Source organism: Callorhinus ursinus, unplaced genomic scaffold (assembly GCF_003265705.2).
Source record: "Callorhinus ursinus isolate GAN/ISIS: 27379988/994484 unplaced genomic scaffold, GSC_fseal_2.0 scaffold1, whole genome shotgun sequence".
NCBI classification, from domain to species: Eukaryota; Metazoa; Chordata; class Mammalia; order Carnivora; family Otariidae; genus Callorhinus; species Callorhinus ursinus.
The window spans coordinates 137,489,037-137,509,189 of record NW_027397063.1 but is presented as its reverse complement, the minus strand read 5'-3'; the positions used below and the strand labels follow the sequence as shown (position 1 = coordinate 137,509,189).

The following is a 20,153-nucleotide window of genomic DNA, read 5'->3' as shown; positions in this document are numbered from 1 at the left end:
AGGGGTTCTTGTTTTACCAGCTTTTACATTTCCTTTTTATTTTTAAAACAAGTGGACAAGCACCTAGATACTGGAGTAAGGGGACTGGGGCATCATACCCACTTCCCAGGGCTGGTGGCAGGGAAGAGGGGTCGGGATCATCACCTCCCGCTGGAGATGTGCTGGGTGGGGGGAACCCCTCAGTCCAGATGGACTTTTCAGCCCATTTGGCCAGAACTCGGGTCTGAAACCTGGGCCCGCCCCCTCCCCAGCTTCCGCTGGGCTCCCTGGTCTTGGGCCAGCTGGGGGTGAGCAGAGAGATAAGCTGGGGCTAGAGCCTCAGCCTCCGACCTTGGCATGTGCGGCCACAGCACCCCTTGCTGGGGGGTCCACAGTAGCAGAATGGCTGTGCCAGGTGTGTGGACCCTTGATGTCTGGGCCCCAAGTGCATGGCGGATGGCAGGAGGGTGAGGACGTGAGTGCAGGGGAATAAAGTCCGTACAACTGTCCCTTGGCCCAGCCTCTTCTTTACATGTTGCCCGCCCTGACCACTGGCGGGAAAGACCCAGGCCAGAGCAAGGGAGCCCAGCAGCTCAGCGGTAGGCCGCATGGGTCACTGTGCCCTAGAGCAGCTGCAGACCCCATGTCTCTCCCTTAAGGGGGCCTGGGCTTTAGGAACACCCAGAGTCAGGAGCTGAGGCAAGAGCGGAGACATGCCCCCCAAACCGGTGTTTGGTCCTGAGCTGGATGCGGAAGGGGATCAAAAGAGGAGAGGTCCTGGGGCTGCTGATGCTGAGATCCCCAAAGGCAGCGCCCGCAGGAGGCCAGGCCCCCTGCAGGACGGTTTTCCATGAGCGCCTGGGCCTGTGGCCACTGGAGCCCCGGGACAGCCGGGGCCACTCCCACTCACGTGCTCAGCACTTGGCAGGCAAGGGCCGTCTGAAGGAGCCAGCTATCAGAGATGCTGACGTGGGCCCCGGGAAGACAAACGCTCAGAGGGAAGGCAGCTAGTGGCCTCCAAGGAGGGAGCAGACGGCTCTCCGTGGAGACCTCTGAGAATTAATTCGTTGTGCAGGTGATGTATGGAGCCCTGGCTCTGTGCCAGGTGGGACTCTAGGTCCCAGGACCACATGGGGAACAAGGCCCCTGTGTTTGTGGCCCTTGGCCCAAGATACAGGAGGAGGGGTCTGACCAGGAGGCGCTGGGTGGATTCCTGAGCCAGAGAGGAGGTGCAGGTGCCCCCCACTCTGTGAGGCCACACTGACAAGCAGAGGCTGGAGATGGGTGTGGGGGCGCTGGTCCCATCCCAGGACTTGGGATTCCTGTTCTCCGAGGGCAGGGGTCCAAACAGCAGGTCCCAGAATTTGGGAGCCTGCACCTTTCCACACAGCCCTACTTCTTTGACTGAAAGGAACAGGCTCACTCAGTTTCAGTCACCCTCAAAGTGGCGCTCGCCGATGAGCCTGAGGGCCTGGCTGCTTCCGTGTTTCTGCTCTCCACCCGTCTTGCCACCCATCTGCTGGCATGACGCCTCTCTGCACAGCCTCTTCCTTCAGCCCCACCTCCACCCCCTGCCTCATTCTAATAACGTTTCCAACTGCCTACTCCAGTGCTGCTTAGGCACGAGTCACGCTGGGCTGGGACGGAGAGGCCGCCGGGTGGTGGTGGACACCATGGCTGGCATCTCTGGAGCACTCATCCTCCCCCAGTTTTGCTCTCTGGGACCAAACAGCTCGTTAACACCTCATGTCCTGGAGCACAGTTCCTGTACGTACACTCTAGTTGCAAGGGAGGCTGGGAAGGCGAGCATGTCTTCTACTTTGGGCAGGTAGCACTCACGATCAGAAAAAGGTGGTCCAGAGGCACTGGGTGGCCACAAAGGATCCCTCTCCCACCCCGAGTCCTGGTTCTGGGGCCCAGGCATCCTGAAAGAAACCGTGGCACATGCCTGCATCCTGGGCACAGGCCTGGAGTGTATACTGCATCCCAGCCTGGCAAGGTGAAGTCTCCGGGCTGGTTCCATAACAGATTCTTCCCCAGACAGAGCCCCCCTTCCATAGCATCCGCGGCTCCTGGGTGAAGGGTAAGACCAGTACATGCTGTAAGCACCAGCCCAATGCCACCCAGCATTGTGTTGTGTAGAATCCCTGGGAAAATACCAACTTTTTACGATTAAAATTTTTCTTAGACATAGTTGAAAAAGCCAAATATTTGTGGAAGGCCCCCCCCTTTTTTTAACAAAAGCTGCAGTGGTCTGTACCTCCTCTTTTCCCACTTCGAATAGGCAACCAGTTCCAATTCAGTTGGTATTTTTGGCGTTGACTTTCAGGCCTATGAAATCTCACCTCCACTCCTACCTCCTGATTCAGTGTTAGGTATCATTTATTGATTTCTATCTTCAACACTCCCAACACACACACACACACACACACACACACACACACACGGCTTCTATTCCCCTTTCTCCAAGCATAGTTATATTATTCTTTGGGGTTAGATTAACATTCAGTGCATATATTATTATGACTATGTAAACAGTGATCTCAACCAAGCCATGTCATAGAATATGATTCAATTTCCTTTCCTGTACAACTTCTTACTTTTGTCTCTCTTTAAAATGTGGTTACTTCAGTTTCTAGGTGCTTATTGCTTCTGTGTCCCCAAACTCTGCCATAACTGTGACTCTCCTCATAAGTGCACACACAGCAGGTGCCCTGTCGGCTCCCTCTTTGCACTGTCTCTCCAGACCTGTCGCTCACACCTGGACTGGTCGATTTCCCCCAGCTGTCATGGTGGGATCTCCCAACCTTCTGGGGATTCCCTTTGCCAATTCCTAGACAGATCTCCCATTCCCCCAAATCCTCCATCTTCCTCTATCTGGGTTTGCTCCCTCAATTTGGTGAAGCACATCCTCCAGGGGCTTCCTGAGGAGGGACTGATGGGCACAGGGAAAGCCATGGCCAGGCCCGACATGATGGGTCCTCCCCTACTCATGCAGGAGGCAGCAGTGATCTGGTGACCATCCTAACACGGCTTCATCATCATCATCACCGCTCGAGAGCAGGGCGGCCAGACGACCCTGGTTTGCACAAAAGTGATGCCATCTCCCGTAAGGACACTTCGGCTTGACAACATCCCCTGGACCGTAGCGGACCTACGTTCCCTGTCACACTTTGCTAAGACTGTATCCCTTCAAGTTTACTGCAGAAAACTAACTTCTAGAAGGTTTATGTCTTAGTGGACTACTTTTTTCCTAACCCTGAGATGTAGCTTCTCTTCGGGACCACTTCAGGGAATGAAATTCTGAAGATCTTGACTATTTTTATTCTGCCCTCACACGGGGATGAGTTTGCCTGGGTACAGAACCCTAGCTTGGAAATCATTTTCCCCTCGGGATTTTATTTTATTTTATTTTTAAGATTTTATTTATTTTGAGAGCGAGAGAGAGAGAGAGCAAGAGAGCACAAGAAGGGGGAGGGGCAGAGGGAGGGGGAGAAGCAGGCTTCCCACGGAGCAGGGAGCCGGATGCGGGGCTCGATCCCAGGACCCCGAGATCATGACCTGAGCCGGAGGCAGACGCTTAACCAACTGAGCCACCCAGGCGCCCTTTCCTCAGGGTTTTAGCTGCCAGTGTTTCTGCTGAGAAGCCCGATCCTGTCTTGACCCCTGACGCTGTGTGGGCGGCCTGCTTCTTACTCTCTGAAGCCTTCAGGGCCTCTGTTCCACCTCCAGCATTGTGAGCCTTCACAGCGATGTCCTTGGTGTGGGTTTTTTCTCACCCAGTGAGCAGGGGACTCGGTGAGTCCTGTCAGTTCGGGAAACTTCCCAAAATACGGCTTTCAACTATCTCTTCTCCAAGCTTTCCTCTGGTCTTCAGCTCCTGTCATTTAGATATTAGACCTCTGGGCAGCTTCTCTCATTCTCTTACCCAGTCTCATGGTCTTTACCTTTTTTCTTCTACTTTCTGGGAGGTTTCCTCAAATGTGTTTTCCAACCCTTCTATTGAGTATTACATTTTTGCCATTATACTTTTCAATTTCCAAAAGTTCTTCTTTGTTTCTTTGGGAGTTCCTTTTTTGTAGAGTGTATCCCTTTATTATGTAAACATCTTTCTGATATTACTAGCAATGTTTGAATTTTTTCTCCTTTCAGCTATTTTTTATCTTTGTTGCCTCTAATTTCCTTTCCTTTCTCTTTTTTTATGATAATTTCTTAAATGTTGGGTGATCTTTGATCATTTTCCTCATTGTAATTTTTGTTGCAACAAGGGCACCTGGGTGGCTCAGTCGGTTAAGCAGCTGCCTTCGGCTCAGGTCATGATCCCAGGGTCCTGGGATCGAGTACTGCATCGGGCTCCCTGCTCACGGGGAGTCTGCTTCTCCCTCTTCCTCTGCCCTTGCTCCCAGTCATGCTCTCCCTCTCTATCTCAAATAAATAAATCTTTAAAAAAAAAAAAGAAATTTTATTGCAATCATTAGATTCATATGCAGCTGTAAGAAATAATACAGAGAAACCTCTTGTGTATTGTACCTAGTTTCCCCCAATGATAACGTTTTGCAAAACTAGTACAATACCACACCCAAGACATTGACAGTGACACTCCACCGATCTTATCCAGATTTCCCGTTTTACTTGTCCTCACCTCTGTGTGTATTTACTTCTGTAGAATTTTATCATACGTGTATGTTCACATACGCACCACCACAACGGAGACAGAACATTCCAGAACCACAGGCTTCCGTCTCTTGCCCTTTCTGCCCTTTTATAACTATACACAACACCCTCCTGCAGCTGCCTACCCTGTCCCTAAGCACTGGCAACCACCGATCTGTTCTCCATTTAAAAATTTTTGTCATTTCAAAATGTTGTAGTAATGTATATGGTATGCAATCTTTTGGGATTGACTTTTTTCAGTCAGCCTAATGGCCTGGAGATTGACCCAATTGACTGTGTATATCAGTAGGTCATTCTTTTGTATTGCTGAGTAGTATTCCACAGTTTGTATGTACTACATTTATCTGCTGAAGGAGAACAGGGCTGTTTCTCGTTTTTTGCTATAACTCATACAGCTGCTATGAATATTCCTGTATAGGTTTTGTATGAACATAAGTTTTACTCTCTCAGGGATAAATGCCCTGGAGGACAATTGCTGGGTTATGTAAATAGTTGCATATTTAGTTTTATCAGAAACTGCCAAAGTAATTTGCTATGAGGCTGTACCACTTTGCATCCCCACTAGCAATGTGTGAGGGATACAGTTTCTCTTCATCTTCACCAGCATTTGGGTGTTGTCACGATTTTTTATTTTAGCTGCTCTGACAGATGTGCAGTGATATTGTGGTTTTAATTTGGATTTCCCCGATGAGTAATGATACCGGACATTTTTTTTCAGAAGACGATTTGCCACCCGTACATCATCTTTGATGAAATATCATTCGGGTCTTCTGCCTATTTTCCAGTCGGATTGTTGGGGTTTTTCTTACTGTTGAGTTTTGAGATTTGCTTGTGTGTCTAGATATTGCAAATATTTTCTCCCAGTCTGCAGTGTGTCCCTCCAGCCTCTTCATATGGGCTTTTGCAGATCAAAAGTTCTGAATTTTGATGAGGTCTAACTTACCAAATTCTCCTTTTAAGGATCATGCTTTCGGTGTTGGGTCTAATAACTCTTTCCCTAGTCAAATGCCAAAGCTACTCTGCTGTTGTTTTTTTCTCCTAAAAGTTTTTCTTTTTAAAGATTTTATTTGTCAGAGAGAGAGAGAGAGCGAGAGCGCACAAGCAGGGGGAGCGGCAGGCAGAGGGAGAAGCAGGCTCCCCATTGAGCAGGGATCCTGATGTGGGACTCGATATCAGGAGCCCGGGATCATGACCTGAGCTGAAGGCGGATGCTTAACTGGCTGAGCCACCCAGGCATCCCTCCCCTAAAAGTTTCGTTTCACATTTTTTAAAAAAGATGCTTACTTACTTTGTTATTTAGGAGCCAACTCCAGTTGTGGGACTGACAGCGTTCTTTTTTTTTTTTTATTGTAGTAAAATACACAAAAAAGTCACCATCTTAACCATTTTTAAGGGGAGAGTCAGTGGTATTAAGTACATTTACATTGTTGTGTAACCATCACCACCATCCATCCATAGAACTCTCTTCATCTCATAAAACTGAAACTCTGTACCCATTAAATACTAACTCCCTATGCCTCCCCCTGGCCAGCCCCCAGCCCTTGACAACCATCATTCTACTTCCTGCCTCCATGAATTTGACTATGCCAGGTACCTCACATAAGTGGAATCAGACAGGATTTGTCTTTTTGTGACTGGCTTATTTCACTTACCATAATGTCCTCGAGGTTCACCCATGTTGTGGCCTGTGTCAGAAAGCCCTTCCTTTTTAAGGCTGAATAATTTAGTGGTTTTGGTACCTTTGCCACCAATCATTTGACCATATATGTGAGAACTTATTTCTGGGCCCTCTGTTCTGATCCACTGGTCTATATGTCTGTCTTTATACCAGGACCACACAGTTTTGATTACTTTAGATTTGTAGTAAGTTTTGAAATAAAAATGTGTGAAACCTCTAACTTTGTTCTTCTTTTTCAAGGTTGTTTTAGATGTTTTGCATTTTAAGTCCATGATCCATTTTGAATTAATTTTTATATAAGGTGCGAGATTTAGGTCGAAGACTTTTTTTTTTTTTTTTTTTTTTTGCCTGTGGATGTCTAATTGCTCCAGAACCATTTGTTGAAATGTCTCTTTCCTCCATTGACTTGCTTTTGACCTTTGTCAAAAATCAGTTGAACATAGTTGGATCTATTTCTGGGTCCTCTATTATGCTCCCTTGATCTATGTGTCTGGCGCTCTGTCAATACCACACAATCCTGATTACTAGAGCTACATAGGAAGGCTTAATATCAGGTAGAGTGATTCCTCCCACTTTATTCTTCCTTGCCAAGATCGTTTTAACTATTCTAGGTCTTGCACCTTTCCCTATAAACTTTAGAATAAGCTTGTCTATGTTTATTAAAAATGTTTGTAGGACTTTGATAGACACTGAATTAAACTTATAGTTCAATTTGGGGAGAACTGACATCTTTACTCTGTTGAGCCTTCCAATCCATGAACATAGTGTTTCTTCATTTATTTAGGTCTTCCATGATTTCTTTCATCAGCATTTTGTAACTTTCAGCAAGGATCCTGTATGTGTTTTGTTAGGAATATTCATAAATATTTCATTTCTTTGGAGTGATTATAACTGGTATTGCTTTAAATTTTGGTTTCTACATGTTCATTGTCAGTAGAGAGAAATGTAGTTAATTTTTGTGGGTTGATCTTATATCCTCCGACATTACCCAGCCCATTTATTAGTTCTGAAAGGTGTTTTGTTTTTGTTTTTGTTTTTGTAGATTCCCTGGAATTATTTACCTTTCATTCCTGACAGTTTCACCGGATACAGAATTCACCATTGACAGTTTTTTCAGTTCTTGAAAAATGTTGTGCCACTTCCTTTTGGCCTCCATGGTATCTGATGAGAAATCCACCATCATTTGAATTAGTGTTCCCTTATAGGTAATTTTTTTTTTTTCTTTCTGGCTGCTTGCATTATTTTTTCTTTGTTTTTAGTGTTTGGAAATATATGTGTTTTGGCATGGATTTCTTTGAGTTTATCCCTGTTTGGGGTTTGCTCAGCTTTTTGAATTTGCAGGTTTGTGTCTTTCACCAATTTTGGGAAGTTTTCAGCCATTATTCCTTCAGTTACTCTTCCAGCCCCTCTCTTTCTCCTCTCCTTCTGGGACCGTCATGATACAAATGGTGGATCTTTGGTTACTGTCTCATGGGCCCAAGATGCCATCCGTTTTTGTTTTTGTTTTTCACTCCACTCTGTCTCTGTTCTTCAGACTGGGTCAATCCTATTCACCTGTCCTCAAGTGCACTGATTTTATCCTTGGCGACCCCCCCCTCCTGCTGAGGCCATCCAGCATGTCTTTATTTCTGTTATTGTATTTTTCAGTTCTATTATTTCCATTTGGCTCTTCTATATAACTTCTATTTCTTTACTGAAAATTTCTCTTTTTCAAATTTATTTGCAGAGCATTGTATTGATTGTTGAAGCATTTTTATGATAGCTGCTTTAAAATCCTTGCCAGATAATTTCAACATCTGATTAACATCAGTGTTGGCATCAGCTGATTCTTTCTGCATTCAAGTAGTGATTTTCCTGGTTATTATTATGACGGGTGATTTTTTTTTTTTTTTTACTGTACCCTGGACATTTTGAATTTATGTTTAGAAGACTTTGGGTTCTCTTTGGTTCTTTTTTTTATAACAGGCGGTTGCCCTGTTTAAGTTTGGCATGCAGGTGCTGGCCTACATTTGTGGGCTAAGTTTCCATCAACAATTTAATTTTCAGAGACTTTGCAGCGTTATTTTCACCTGCTTGGTTTATCTGTGCTGCTGGGTCTCCCACCTGTTCCTGCTGCTGCTGCCAGAGAGAGCAGAAGGGGTTTCCCCAGGCCAGGTTGCCCAGGGTCCCTTGGCAGGGGAGGTGGGTCTCAGGCCAGGTGTGGAAGGAGAGTGCTTTCCCTGGCTGCTTGTTGTTAGTGGGCTTCTGACAAACTCCCCTTGCTGGTGATGCTGCATTTGTCTGGTATTGTCAGTGGGATTCCTGTTCAATTTGAGCGAGGAGTAAACCTACCCGGATCATCCTTTGTTGGCTTCGTGTGTGTGAGACACCTGCTGCTGAGTTGCCCCTTCATCTTAGGGTCCTAAACCAATTAGTCATCCTTCTCCCACCTTTCTGAGTTATGCTTTCATTGCCTCTTGCATATTTCCATGGTTTATCATTGTACTTAACAGAGAAGAACAGGGAGAAATGAGTCCCACATTGTGTGGGCCAGAAGTCATCTTTGCAATAATTTTTAAAAGCGCAGCACCGAAGAGCCCAGTGGCAGTCAGCATGTGTGAAAGGCCGTGTGACCTGGGGGGCTTCACTCTACATGGATCTGACTGTCTCTTTGAGGTCCCTTGGTAACTGATATCTTTTTTTATTCTTTTTCTTCTAGACTGTCAGAGTTCAGGGAGGCTGAGAACCTAAGTTCTGGCTTCTGCCTTGGGGAAGGACCATTGATGTGGGACTGTCCCAAACATAGAAAGATTATTTAGGAGATATGAGGAGACCACCAAGGGTGACAAATGTCCCACATATGGACATATAACATGGCTACTCCAGCAAATACTCCACAGCCGAGTCACCACCCCACAAGCCTTCATCGGGGGTGAGGCCTGCTCATGCGATGAGGGCTGCAGACGTTGTTGAGTTTCTTGGCACATTTGTAAGGTGTTCTCTGACTTTGGCAAACACGTGTAAATTTTCTTAAGATTTTCACTTGGTATTTTTCTTTCTTTTTTTCTTTTTTAAAAAGGTTTTATTTATTTATTTGACAGAGAGAGATACAGCAAGAGAGGGAACACTAGCAGGGGAAGTGGGAGAGGGAGAAGCAGGCATCCTGCTGAGCAGGGAGCCCGATGCAGGGAGCCCGATGCGGGGCTCCATTCCAGGACCCTGGGATCATGACCTGAGCCCGAAGGCAGACGCTTAACAGCTAAGCCATCCAGGCATCCCTCACTTGGTATTTTTCTTAAATAACCCTTGTGATGAGCTAAGATTCCTAATGAAGGCAGAACATGAGTAGGCAAACTGGAAGAAGCTCAAAATAATTATCTGAGCAAAAGAAGTCAGAACAAAAAGACAGACAGACGGACTCCATGATTCTGCTTATATAAAACTTTAGAAAATGCAAATGGATAATGGTGACAGAAAGCAGATCAGTGACTGTCTAGGCTTGGGGTGTTGTGGGGAGAGATGAGGGAGGGATTAAGGAAGGGCACGAGGACATGTGGCTGATGGATACATTCTCTAACTTGATTGTGGTGCTGGTTTCATGGATGTGTGTGTGTGTATATATATATATATATATATATATATATATCAAAACTTATCAAATTGTGGGGTACTTGGGTGGCTTAGTTGGTTAAGTTTCTGCCTTTGGCTTGGGTCATAATCCAGGGTCCTGGGATCGAGCCCCACATCGTTGGACTCCCTGCTTAGTGGGGAGTCTGCTTCTCCTTCCTCTGTGGTCCCCCCCCCCCCCCGCCATCATGCTCTCTATCTCTATCTCATGCTCATGTGCTCTCTCTCTCAAATAAGTAAATAAATAAAATCTTTAGAAAAAAACTTGTCAAATTGTACACTTTAAATATGTGCAGTTCATTGTATGTCACTTATGCCTCAACAAAGCTGTTTAAAAAAACAAAAACAAAAACATAAGACTGATCCCTATTTGCTGGCCATCTAAATTTCAGTATCTGTAAAAGGGCGTAAATAACTACCTCATAATTTTGGGTAAGATTAAATGAGTAAAAATTAGGGGCGCCTGGCTGGCTCAATCAGTAAGGCGTCTGCCTTTGGCTCAGGTGGTGATCTCGGGGTCCTGGATGGAGCCTCCACAGCGGGCTCCCTGCTCAGCGGGGAGCCTGCTTCTCCCTCTGCGCCTCTCCCCCTGCTTGTGTGCTCTCTCTCTTTCAAATAAATAATCTTTAAAAAAAATAAATGAGTAAAAATTAAAAGGATGAAGTGAGATGACATTCTCCCTTGATTCGACTGAAAGCCATGCAGTCATGCTCTGTCCCTCTCTCTCCTGTACTCATGTCCAATCCCTGGCCGGCTCCCTGGGTGACTACCGGAGTGGCTGGGGGCAGAGGTGAAACAGGATCGGCCATGACCCGGTGACTAGATAGTTGCTGAAATGGGGAGGTGGGTACATGGGAAATTGGCATATTATTCTACTTGTGGATATATTTGCATTTCCCATAACTATAATTTAAAAAGATAAACAGTGGCTCCCCATTTCACTGAAGGGAAAAACTGGCCCACGTGGCCCTACATGATTCCCCCACCCTTACCCCTCTGCCCTTATCTCCTCCTACTCACCTCCTCATTCATTGTTCCAGCCCCACCAGCTTCCTCCCTGTTTTTGGAACCTGCCAGATGCGCTCCTGCCTCAGGGCCTTTGCACTTCTCACATCTGAACCTGCTCAAATAGAGTCCTCTCAGTGAGTCCAGCCTGACTGTTCCACTAAAATTATTACCACCACCACCTGTCCCTTTCCATGCCCCCTTCTCTGCTACTTGTCACTTAGCAGTTATTATCTGACATCTTGTATAACTACTTGTTGCTGCCCCCCACCACTTTGGCTGAACCTAAGTTCCATAAAGACAGGAATTCCTGCCTGATGTGTTCACTGTTGAATCCTCAGCACTGAACAGAGTGCACAGTGGGTTCTCGATGAATGAATGAGCTACATATAAATATGCTAGTGGAATGCCTGGGAGGGAGGGAGCACTATGGGATTCATCATTATCTAAAAATATGTCATTGAGTCATTTGATAAACATAAGTTAATTGTTCCATATGTACTTTCTGTCCTGGTCTTTGGAAAATGAAGCTACCACTAGTTTTTTTGTCGTTAATTTGTGGGAAGCAGTATGGTAGGGAGGGATTCCCAGAGTCTGTGGAGGTGAGCAGATCTGCTTTGAATCCTGGCTCAGCCACTTGCCAGCTATGTGACCTGCCCAAGTTGCGCAGCCCCTCAGAGCCAGATCTCCTCACTGATGGTGCCTGTTGGAAATGCCCTGCATCGGGGGCTAGGCTGGAAGCCCTGGGATGAGACTTCACCCCTTCTGCAAGAGGGACAAGACCACCTCCAGGACCTGCCCGGCTGCATGCCCCTCTAAGACCTGCTGGTGGGGTGTGCAAACGATGGTTGAAGGCACTGCTCAGGGACGGGCAGGGACATCTTTGAGATCACAAAAGGGGAGGTAACTCAGCCCTGGCCCATCCTGAGGCCCCCTCTCCAATCCCTCCGCCCCTCAAGCCTGAGGTTATAAACAAGTGACTCAGAGGAATGATGGGAGAATGCCCCATAACAGTTCACACTAGTGTCCTGGGGGCTAAATTTAACCCACAGCTGTAGCTTCTGGCACTTTGGGAACAAGTTAATCTTGGTGGCTGAGGCTGATTGTGTGTGTGTGTGTGTGTGTGTGTGTGTGTGTGTGTGTGTGTGTAGTGGGGGAAGGGTGAAAGTCCAGAGAAGGCTGGGCATCAGGACTGGCTATCCTGGGCCTCTACCCCGACACCCCTTAGATGGTAGACAGGGTGCAAGGGCCCCAAGGCCAAGGTAGCCTCAGGTCAAGCTTAGTATGGACCAAGAACAGTGAGCATAGACAGCTATCCTGGAATATTAAACTCTTAGAGTGTTACTTTTTGAACACTAGAATCCAGACTGTCACTCCCCTAGAATGTTAAAACCCTGGGAATTTAAATACCTAGAATAGTTGAATCCTAGGAAATTACTTTTCTAGCACGTCTGACACCTTACAATGTTAAAACCCTGTGACAGTGTACTCCCAGGAACACTGAGCCTCAGTGCTTCTGAACCTCAGCAGAACTGTAACTGAGGCCCTTAGAATCTAACTCACCCAACTCCCCATTGTGTAGAAAGGGAAACTGAGGCTCAACAGAGCCACGTGACCTGTGCAGGCCCTTCAGAAAAGAGGTGACTGTGTTTACCTAAGGCACCTTCTTGCTTTCTTGCACAGTCTAAGGAGGGTCTCACATCTGGAGTAGAAAGGGGTAAAGGTCTTCCCAAGGTCCCCAATGAGTGAATGCCTTTCCAAGTTCACTGAACAGGAAACCCAAGCACAGTGGAGTGGCTGGGGTGAGATATACTCCAGGGAGGAAGATGAAGCACCCGGACAGAAAGGCCCAGAAGGCACGAACGAAGGGAGATCTTGGAAGAGGGACACCAAAACTTCTTGCTCCCTGGCCTGAGGGGCAGAGCTTGGGTCGTCACCTGCCCTCACGGGCACTGCCTGACCAAGGAATGTAGTCGAGGCCTTGTGGTGCTCCATTTAGAAATGAGGCAGCGAGGCCCTCATAGGCCCAAATACCCCACCCCTGTCCCATGAGCCCGTGGGGCTGAGTCAAGGCTGCTCTGGGAGGGGGCCTCTGCCCAGCTGTCCCCTCTGAGTCATGTGCAGGAGGCCAGGCAGCTCGCCTTACAGGGCCCTGTCCACCTCTATATATAGCCCCGCGAAGACAGCTGCGTAGACCGAGAGTGACCCAGAAGGAAAGCAGGGGAATAGAAAGAGGAGGCCCCTGGCAAGGCAGCGGCACCCCAAGCCACCCACCATGACGCTGGGCTTGGAGCAGGCGGAGGAGCAGCGTCTGTACCAGCAGACGCTCCTGCAGGACGGGCTCAAGGACATGCTGGACCACGGCAAGTTCCTCGACTGTGTGGTGCGGGTGGGTGAGCGCGAGTTCCCGTGCCACCGCCTGGTGCTGGCCGCCTGCAGCCCCTACTTCCGGGCGCGCTTTCTGGCCGAGCCTGAGCGCGCGGGCGAGCTGCGCCTGGAGGAGGTGTCCCCGGACGTGGTGGCGCAGGTGCTGCACTACTTGTACACGTCGGAGATCGCGCTGGACGAGGCGAGCGTGCAGGACTTGTTCGCCGCAGCGCACCGCTTCCAGATCCCGTCCATCTTCACCATCTGCGTGTCCTTCCTACAGAAGCGCCTGTGTCTCGCCAACTGCCTGGCCGTCTTCCGCCTCGGCCTCCTGCTCGACTGCGCGCGCCTGGCCGTGGCCGCCCGCGACTTCATCTGCGCACGCTTCTCGCTCGTGGCGCGCGACGCCGACTTCCTCGGGCTCTCGGCCGACGAGCTCATCGCCATCATCTCCAGTGACGGCCTCAACGTGGAGAAGGAGGAGGCCGTGTTCGAGGCGGTGATGCGGTGGGCGGGCAGCGGCGACGCCAAGGCGCAGGAGGAGCGCCAGCGCGCGCTGCCCACCGTCTTCGAGAGCGTGCGCTGCCGCCTGCTGCCGCGGGCCTTCCTGGAGAGCCGCGTGGAGAAGCACCCTCTCGTGCGCGCCCAGCCCGAGCTGCTGCGCAAGGTGCAGATGGTGAAGGACGCGCACGAGGGCCGCCTCACCGTGCTGCGCAAGAAGAAGAAGGACAAGGGGAAGGAGGCAGCCGGCGCCAAGGCTGCTGACAAGGGCACGGGCGAAGCCAAGGCAGGGGACGACGAGGAGGAGGCTGAACGCATCATCCCCGGGATCCTCAATGACACTCTGCGCTTTGGCATGTTCCTGCAGGACCTCATCTTCATGCTCAGTGAGGAGGGGGCCGTGGCCTATGACCCAGCGGCCAACGAGTGCTACTGTGCCTCGCTCTCCACCCAGATCCCTAAGAACCACGTCAGCCTCGTGACCAAGGAGAACCAGGTCTTTGTGGCTGGGGGCCTCTTCTACAACGAGGACAACAAAGAGGACCCCATGAGTGCTTACTTCTTGCAGGTGCCTGCCCAGCCCTGGGAGGGGCAGCCAGTGCCGGGTTCTGGGATCGCGGGTGGCGGGTGGGGGTCAGCTTTGGGGCCCATGAGAGGCTTGTGTCTACTTGTTGGGGGGCTGTTATTGGGTTTAGGATGAGATGTAGACCAGGGAGGTTGACTGACAGCCACTTGCCTGAAGGTTGAAGGCAGTTATAGGCAGTTGACAATTAGCTGCATAACTCTGATGTCTCTTTCAGGGGGATGTGAGCCCCAGGGAGGTCTGATATGTTGGAGGCCCTGTCTCTGCACAGGGTTTGAGGTCAGGCACAGCAAGGTCAGTGTAGGGGTCAGTCTGGGGCAGGACCTTTGCGTGAGGCCCGGACTGGAGTATAGAACAGAGTGTCCCAAACAAAGGGAGCATCCTGCCTAGTCTTCTTACTGTACAGTTGAGAAAACCGAGGCCCAGAAAGGACCAGTAGAGTGGGGCGACCAGTCCAAGTTGTGGTGTCCCGTGGGATCTCAGAGGGCAGAGATGGTTCCCTGGTGACTGGCCGTGTAGGTTTGAGTCCTGCCATCTGGGTGGAATTTGGACACCTGAAGGGGAAGTTAGGGTGCTTCTGCCTGAGGAATGGTGAGCAAGGGACAGAGACTGGAATGAGCCTAGCGAGTGGTGAGCTCAGTGAGGCCTGACCAGGTGTGGAGAAGGGTGAGGGGCAACTCAGTACCAGAGTTAAACCGGGGGCAGGGAGGGAGGGGGGCAGCTCCCCGAGCCAAAGCATATCATGGGCCTTGCTTATTTTCTCTGGGGATATTATCCTTCCTGCTTGATAAGGTTGTTTGAAGGTTACAGATGGTTATAAAGTGTTCATCAGCACATTGCTCAGCCTTCAGAAAACTTTCCGGAAAGATGAGCTACAAATATCATTGTAAGACTATGGAGATGGGACAGGGCCGCAGACTTACACTGTAGATTTTAAGGGATGAGGGGCAGAGCTGTATTTGGAGGTTTTCTGTGCAGTGGGCTGCGGTGGAAAACAGAGGGCAGGCAGGCCTCAGTTCCGAAGTTGTAGTGGGGAAGGGACAGGGCTCTGCGTGGGGTGCCCCATCGTGGTGCTGTAATGTGGTCTCTGGGCGCCGACCTCCGGAGGGCCCCGGTTGTTCTCAGCCTGGGTGGGGGGATAGGGTACTGTCTCCAGGGATGGCCTCCAGGCTGCGTTGGCCCTAGCTGGAGACCTGGCCTCCTCTGTGACCCGGGGTGGCTGGGGGAGTGGGGGCGTGGGGGCCGGTGGCTGACTGCACGCCGGGCCCCGCAGTTTGACCACCTGGACTCCGAGTGGCTGGGGATGCCGCCGCTGCCCTCGCCGCGCTGCCTCTTCGGCCTGGGAGAGGCTCTCAACTCCATCTACGTGGTCGGCGGCCGAGAGCTCAAGGACGGCGAGCGCAGCCTAGACTCGGTCATGTGCTACGACCGGCAGTGAGCGGGGGCCGGGGGCGGGGTTGAGGGGCCCGGGGGGCGGGGCGGGGCTGGGGGGCGCGGCGGGGGCCGGAGCCAGAGCCCGGGGCTGCGGGCGGAGGCGGGCTTGGGGAGGGGCGGAGCGGCGGGCCGCCGGGTGGGAGCCGGGACCCGAGAGGTGCCGCTAAGGCACCGGGTGCACCCCGAATATGTGCTGGCTGGGTGGGTGAATGCAGAGACGGGGACCCAGCACGCTCCTGAACCGGGCGCTCGCCCTACTCTGGTCTCCTCCAGGTCGTTCAAATGGGGCGAATCGGATCCGCTGCCTTATGCCGTGTACGGCCACGCGGTGCTCTCCCACATGGACCTGGTCTACGTCCTTGGCGGCAAAGGCAGCGACAGGTGAGGCTCGGGCCTGGAGCGAGTGCAGGAGCAGGGCTGTAGGTTAGAGCGGGAGCACAGTCTCCCCAGGCTGTCGGGGGGATTTGTGCCGGCTGCCGGGGCAAGGCGTCCGGAGCCACTGAACCGGAGGAGGGGCGCTGTGCGCAGGCTTCCTCCCTCTCACTCACGGTCCCCCACCCCCAGAAAGTGCCTGAAGAAGATGTGTGTCTACGACCCTAAGAAGTTCGAGTGGACCGAGCTGGCCCCCATGCAGACTGCGCGCTCCCTCTTCGGGGCCACCATCCACGATGGCCGCATTTTTGTAGCCGCCGGGGTCACAGACACGGGGCTGACCAGTTCAGCTGAAGTGTACAGCATCGCGGACAACAAGTATGGCTGCTTCCTGCCCCTTCCAGTGGGCAGTCAGGGACCAACGGCCCCCCTGTGACTGCCTGGCTGTGTGGCTTTGAACCTGTTGGGTCTCTCTGCAGACGGCCCTGGCAGGAACCACGGTCCCTCCGCCTTGACATCAGCACAGGAATAGCCTCTCTCTCCTCATCAGCCATGAGGCGGGCTTCCCCCACAATTGGGGGCCAGGGTTAGGGCCAGCCTGGTCTGCAGGAGAGAGCTCCCAGGAGTGGGGCGGGAGATGCAGGTTCTTCATTCAGAGAGTCATGCCGGCCAGTGGCCTGGTGCTCCAGATACACTGATGACCAAGACAGAAGCCTCCCGGCCCTGGGAGGTCAGGGGAAAACTGAGCTGGCAGTCCCCTTGGACTTAGCCAGCAAAAGGGATGGCGGGAGAAGGGTGCTCCAGGCCAAGGAAAGTTGGTGACAAGGCAGTTAGGAGAAAAAAAAGGCAGGCCTGTTGGAGGAAAGGTTGGAGGAAGGAAGGTGGGGATGGGGGGCACTGGGGTTGGAGAGGTGGCAAGCAGGGCTAAGGGACTTAATCCTGAGGGCGGTGAAATGCCTGTGATGGGTTTTAGGCTCACATCTGTGTTTTATTAGGTAACAGCTGATGTGGAGAACAGATTAGAGATCTTCCGGGAGGCAGGGATGCAGCCACAGAGCAGGAGGTGGTGGCGGCATGCAGATGGGGGCACAGTGGCGATGAGGCAGAGGGGACGCACAAGAGAAGGATGTAGGCCAGGGCTTCCCACACTGGGGTATGCACGCGAATCTCCCGGGGCGTCACGTTAAAATGCAGATTCTCATTCTTGGGCCTGGGGAAGGGCCAGAGTGTGTATTTCTAACACCCCTCACGCCGCCCAGGTGATGCTGCTGCTGCTGGTCCACGGGCCGTACTTAGAGTAGCAAGAGTTTAGGAGATAGAAGAAATAAGATTTAGAGATTGATTGGATGTTGGGCATAAGAGGGAGATGTGGATGCTTTTGAGAGAGGGTGGGAGGTCATTTACTGGAGAACCACTGAGGTTAGATCGGAAATGTGAGGGTCCAGTCAGGACATGTGGACATGTGGGATCTGGGAGTGTCCCGGAGGAGCCCACCGGGGCAGAGAGAATGCTGAGCTGGAGAGATTTGGGGCCAACAGTAAACGGAGGGAATGAGCTCCCTCAGGAGAGAGAGTGTAAGAGGGAGAAGCTGAGGCCCAAGCCCCGAGGGATTGGGGAGGCAGATGCATTATCCAGGAAGGAATCTGAAGACATGAGAGGCTGGGCAGGTGGGAGGTGAGAACGTCACATCAGCAGAGATGTGTGTTATGCCTGGATTTTATGCTCTGTGGTGTGCTGGGGACCGGAGAGCTGTTTTGGAGGGTAGGGATGAAGGCCCAACCTCATGGCCAGAGGAGGGGAGTGAAGACACCCTGAGAATAATTGGGCAGTGAAGATGGGAAGAAGGATGGGGCAGGGGCGCCAGGGGAGGGCAGCTGCCCTGGGGGAATTAGTTCAGGAGCAAAGGAGGGCCGCTGGGGAGATCCATGGTGGATTGCACGGGGCAGGCTGGATGCAATGACCAGGGGACCGTGAAGGGAAATGGGAGGGGCAGGAGAACGGGGAAGGCTGGAGGGCGGTCCTGGGAGGATCAGGACACAGAAGGTTGTGCCGGGAGTATGGGTGCTTGGGATTCGGGTTTCCAAGGGGTGTGGCTGAAGCTGTGGGCGCTGGGGCCGCTGGGTGATGCACCTCTTCACGCTCCCTCCTCCCCGCCAGGTGGGCACCCTTTGAGGCCTTCCCACAGGAACGCAGCTCCCTCAGCCTGGTCAGCCTGGCGGGCACCCTGTATGCCGTCGGTGGCTTTGCCACGCTGGAGACCGAGTCTGGAGAGTTGGTCCCCACAGAGCTCAACGACATCTGGAGGTGAGCCCGGGGCCCAGGGAGGTGAGGGAAGCCCCCGAGCCAGGCTGAGGCCCCCCAGCGGCCCCTGGCGAGTTCATCCGGGGCTGGGGTGATCCCTCTTCCGGGGAGTCCCGTGTGGAAGGGACAGCGGACACACCCTGCTCAGCCCAGTCTTTCCGGTTTGGCTGGCAAGGGCCTGGTTTGCTCACAGGGCGCCATGCCCCGCTGTGGAGCATCAAGTGAGCCGCAGGCTGGAGCTGCCCCAAGCTTAGGGCCCAGACCCAAGGAAACAGGCTCCAGGGAGTAGAGGGGGCCCTGAAGAGGCAGCCAGGCCTTTCCTCCCCACTCCGTCCTGGGTACTCTTGCTGGAGGGGTGAGCTGGGGCCAGGATTGAGAAGAAGCTGGACCCCAACTTCTGAGAGCCATCGCTTTCCATGCTGGCCCTTCCTGGGGGTGGAGGGAAGAGGTTTCGGTGCCTGGGGCACCTGCTAAACCTTCAGTTATTCTCAGGGCTCCATGGGGGCAGGTGGGTTTTGGGGGCACTTCCGGAGTGCTGAGTACAGAATTCTCCAGAGGAGGGGCTGTGGAGATGCAGGCCTTCCTGGAGGCGTGGGACATTCCTCGAGAGGTGACCCTTCCTGGAATGTGGGGTGGCTGTTCTTTGGGGGTGGGCCTTGTGTGTGTGTGTCGGGGGGGTCCTTTCCCAGGACATGAGAATTCTCCAGGATCAGATCTTTCTGGAGACGGGCCTGGGGCTTCGGGGACACTCCCCAGGGGTAGGCATCGTCAGCCACCCCTCTCCGCGGGGGCCCACTCTGCCCTCGGCTGACCCAGCTCCGTGTCCGTGTCCCCACTCCTCCCTCCCACCCCCAGATATAATGAGGACGAGAAGAAGTGGGAGGGCGTCCTGAGGGAGATAGCCTACGCAGCCGGCGCCACCTTCCTACCCGTGCGGCTCAACGTGCTGCGCCTGACCAAGATGTGACCAGCCCCGAGGGCCTGAACTAAGTACCCCCCCCGCCCCGCACCCTGCGGCCACACAGGCCTGGACTTTTGAGGGCTCCGGAGAGGAGGCTGGGAGAAGCCCAAGCCCGCCTGGGTCCCGTTGTGCCATCTGGGGTGCTCTTCACCAGGGGAGGGAGATCGCTGGCCAGTCCTGGCCTTTCCGGCAGGGACCAGGAACTTCGGGCTCTCCGGTGTCCCCATATCCCCGGTCTTGTTCCGTGAGCCAGAACCGCAGGGAGGTTGCATTCTGGGCCAGTCCCAGCCCACCTGTGTGCGGGTGGGTGTACCCGCAGGACTCCATCTCCTCGCCTGTCAGGTGGAGAGTGTCCCTTCCAAGCACACTCTGCAGCCTGGGTAAGTCACCTTCCTTAAGAGGAATAAAGTGCCTTCTGAGCAAGTGGCTCAGGGTCTGGAATCAGGTCCTCCAAGGGTCAGTGGCCAGGTGGTTGAAGATTCCAGGCTTCGGTGTTCAGCTGCTGGGTTGCCCAGGTCAGTGGCCTCCACACTCCACGTGGGTATCTCCTCCACATTCTGTGTGCACCCGCCTCCCTGGGGCCCAGAACCCCCACCTCATGGACAAGGAGCCAGGAGATTGCTGGTGGAAGGGACAAGGGAACAGCCAAACTGTGGTAGAAAAGTCTTTTATTCTAGCAGTCAGGCCCCATC

General features: G+C 52.2%; 1 protein-coding gene across 1 annotated transcript; it reads left to right on the top strand.

The window, feature by feature from the left end:
* Window positions 1-627: 627 nt before the first annotated feature.
* Window positions 628-19,493, top strand: KLHL40 (kelch like family member 40). Its single transcript, XM_025870746.2, has 7 exons — window positions 628-1,054; window positions 13,115-14,378; window positions 15,667-15,827; window positions 16,101-16,208; window positions 16,392-16,577; window positions 18,357-18,503; window positions 19,356-19,493. Exons 2-7 carry the CDS (start codon window positions 13,218-13,220, stop codon window positions 19,465-19,467), a joined length of 1,875 nt encoding a protein of 624 aa, XP_025726531.1. The 5' UTR covers window positions 628-1,054; window positions 13,115-13,217; the 3' UTR covers window positions 19,468-19,493.
* The last annotated feature ends 660 nt before the right edge of the window (window positions 19,494-20,153 follow it).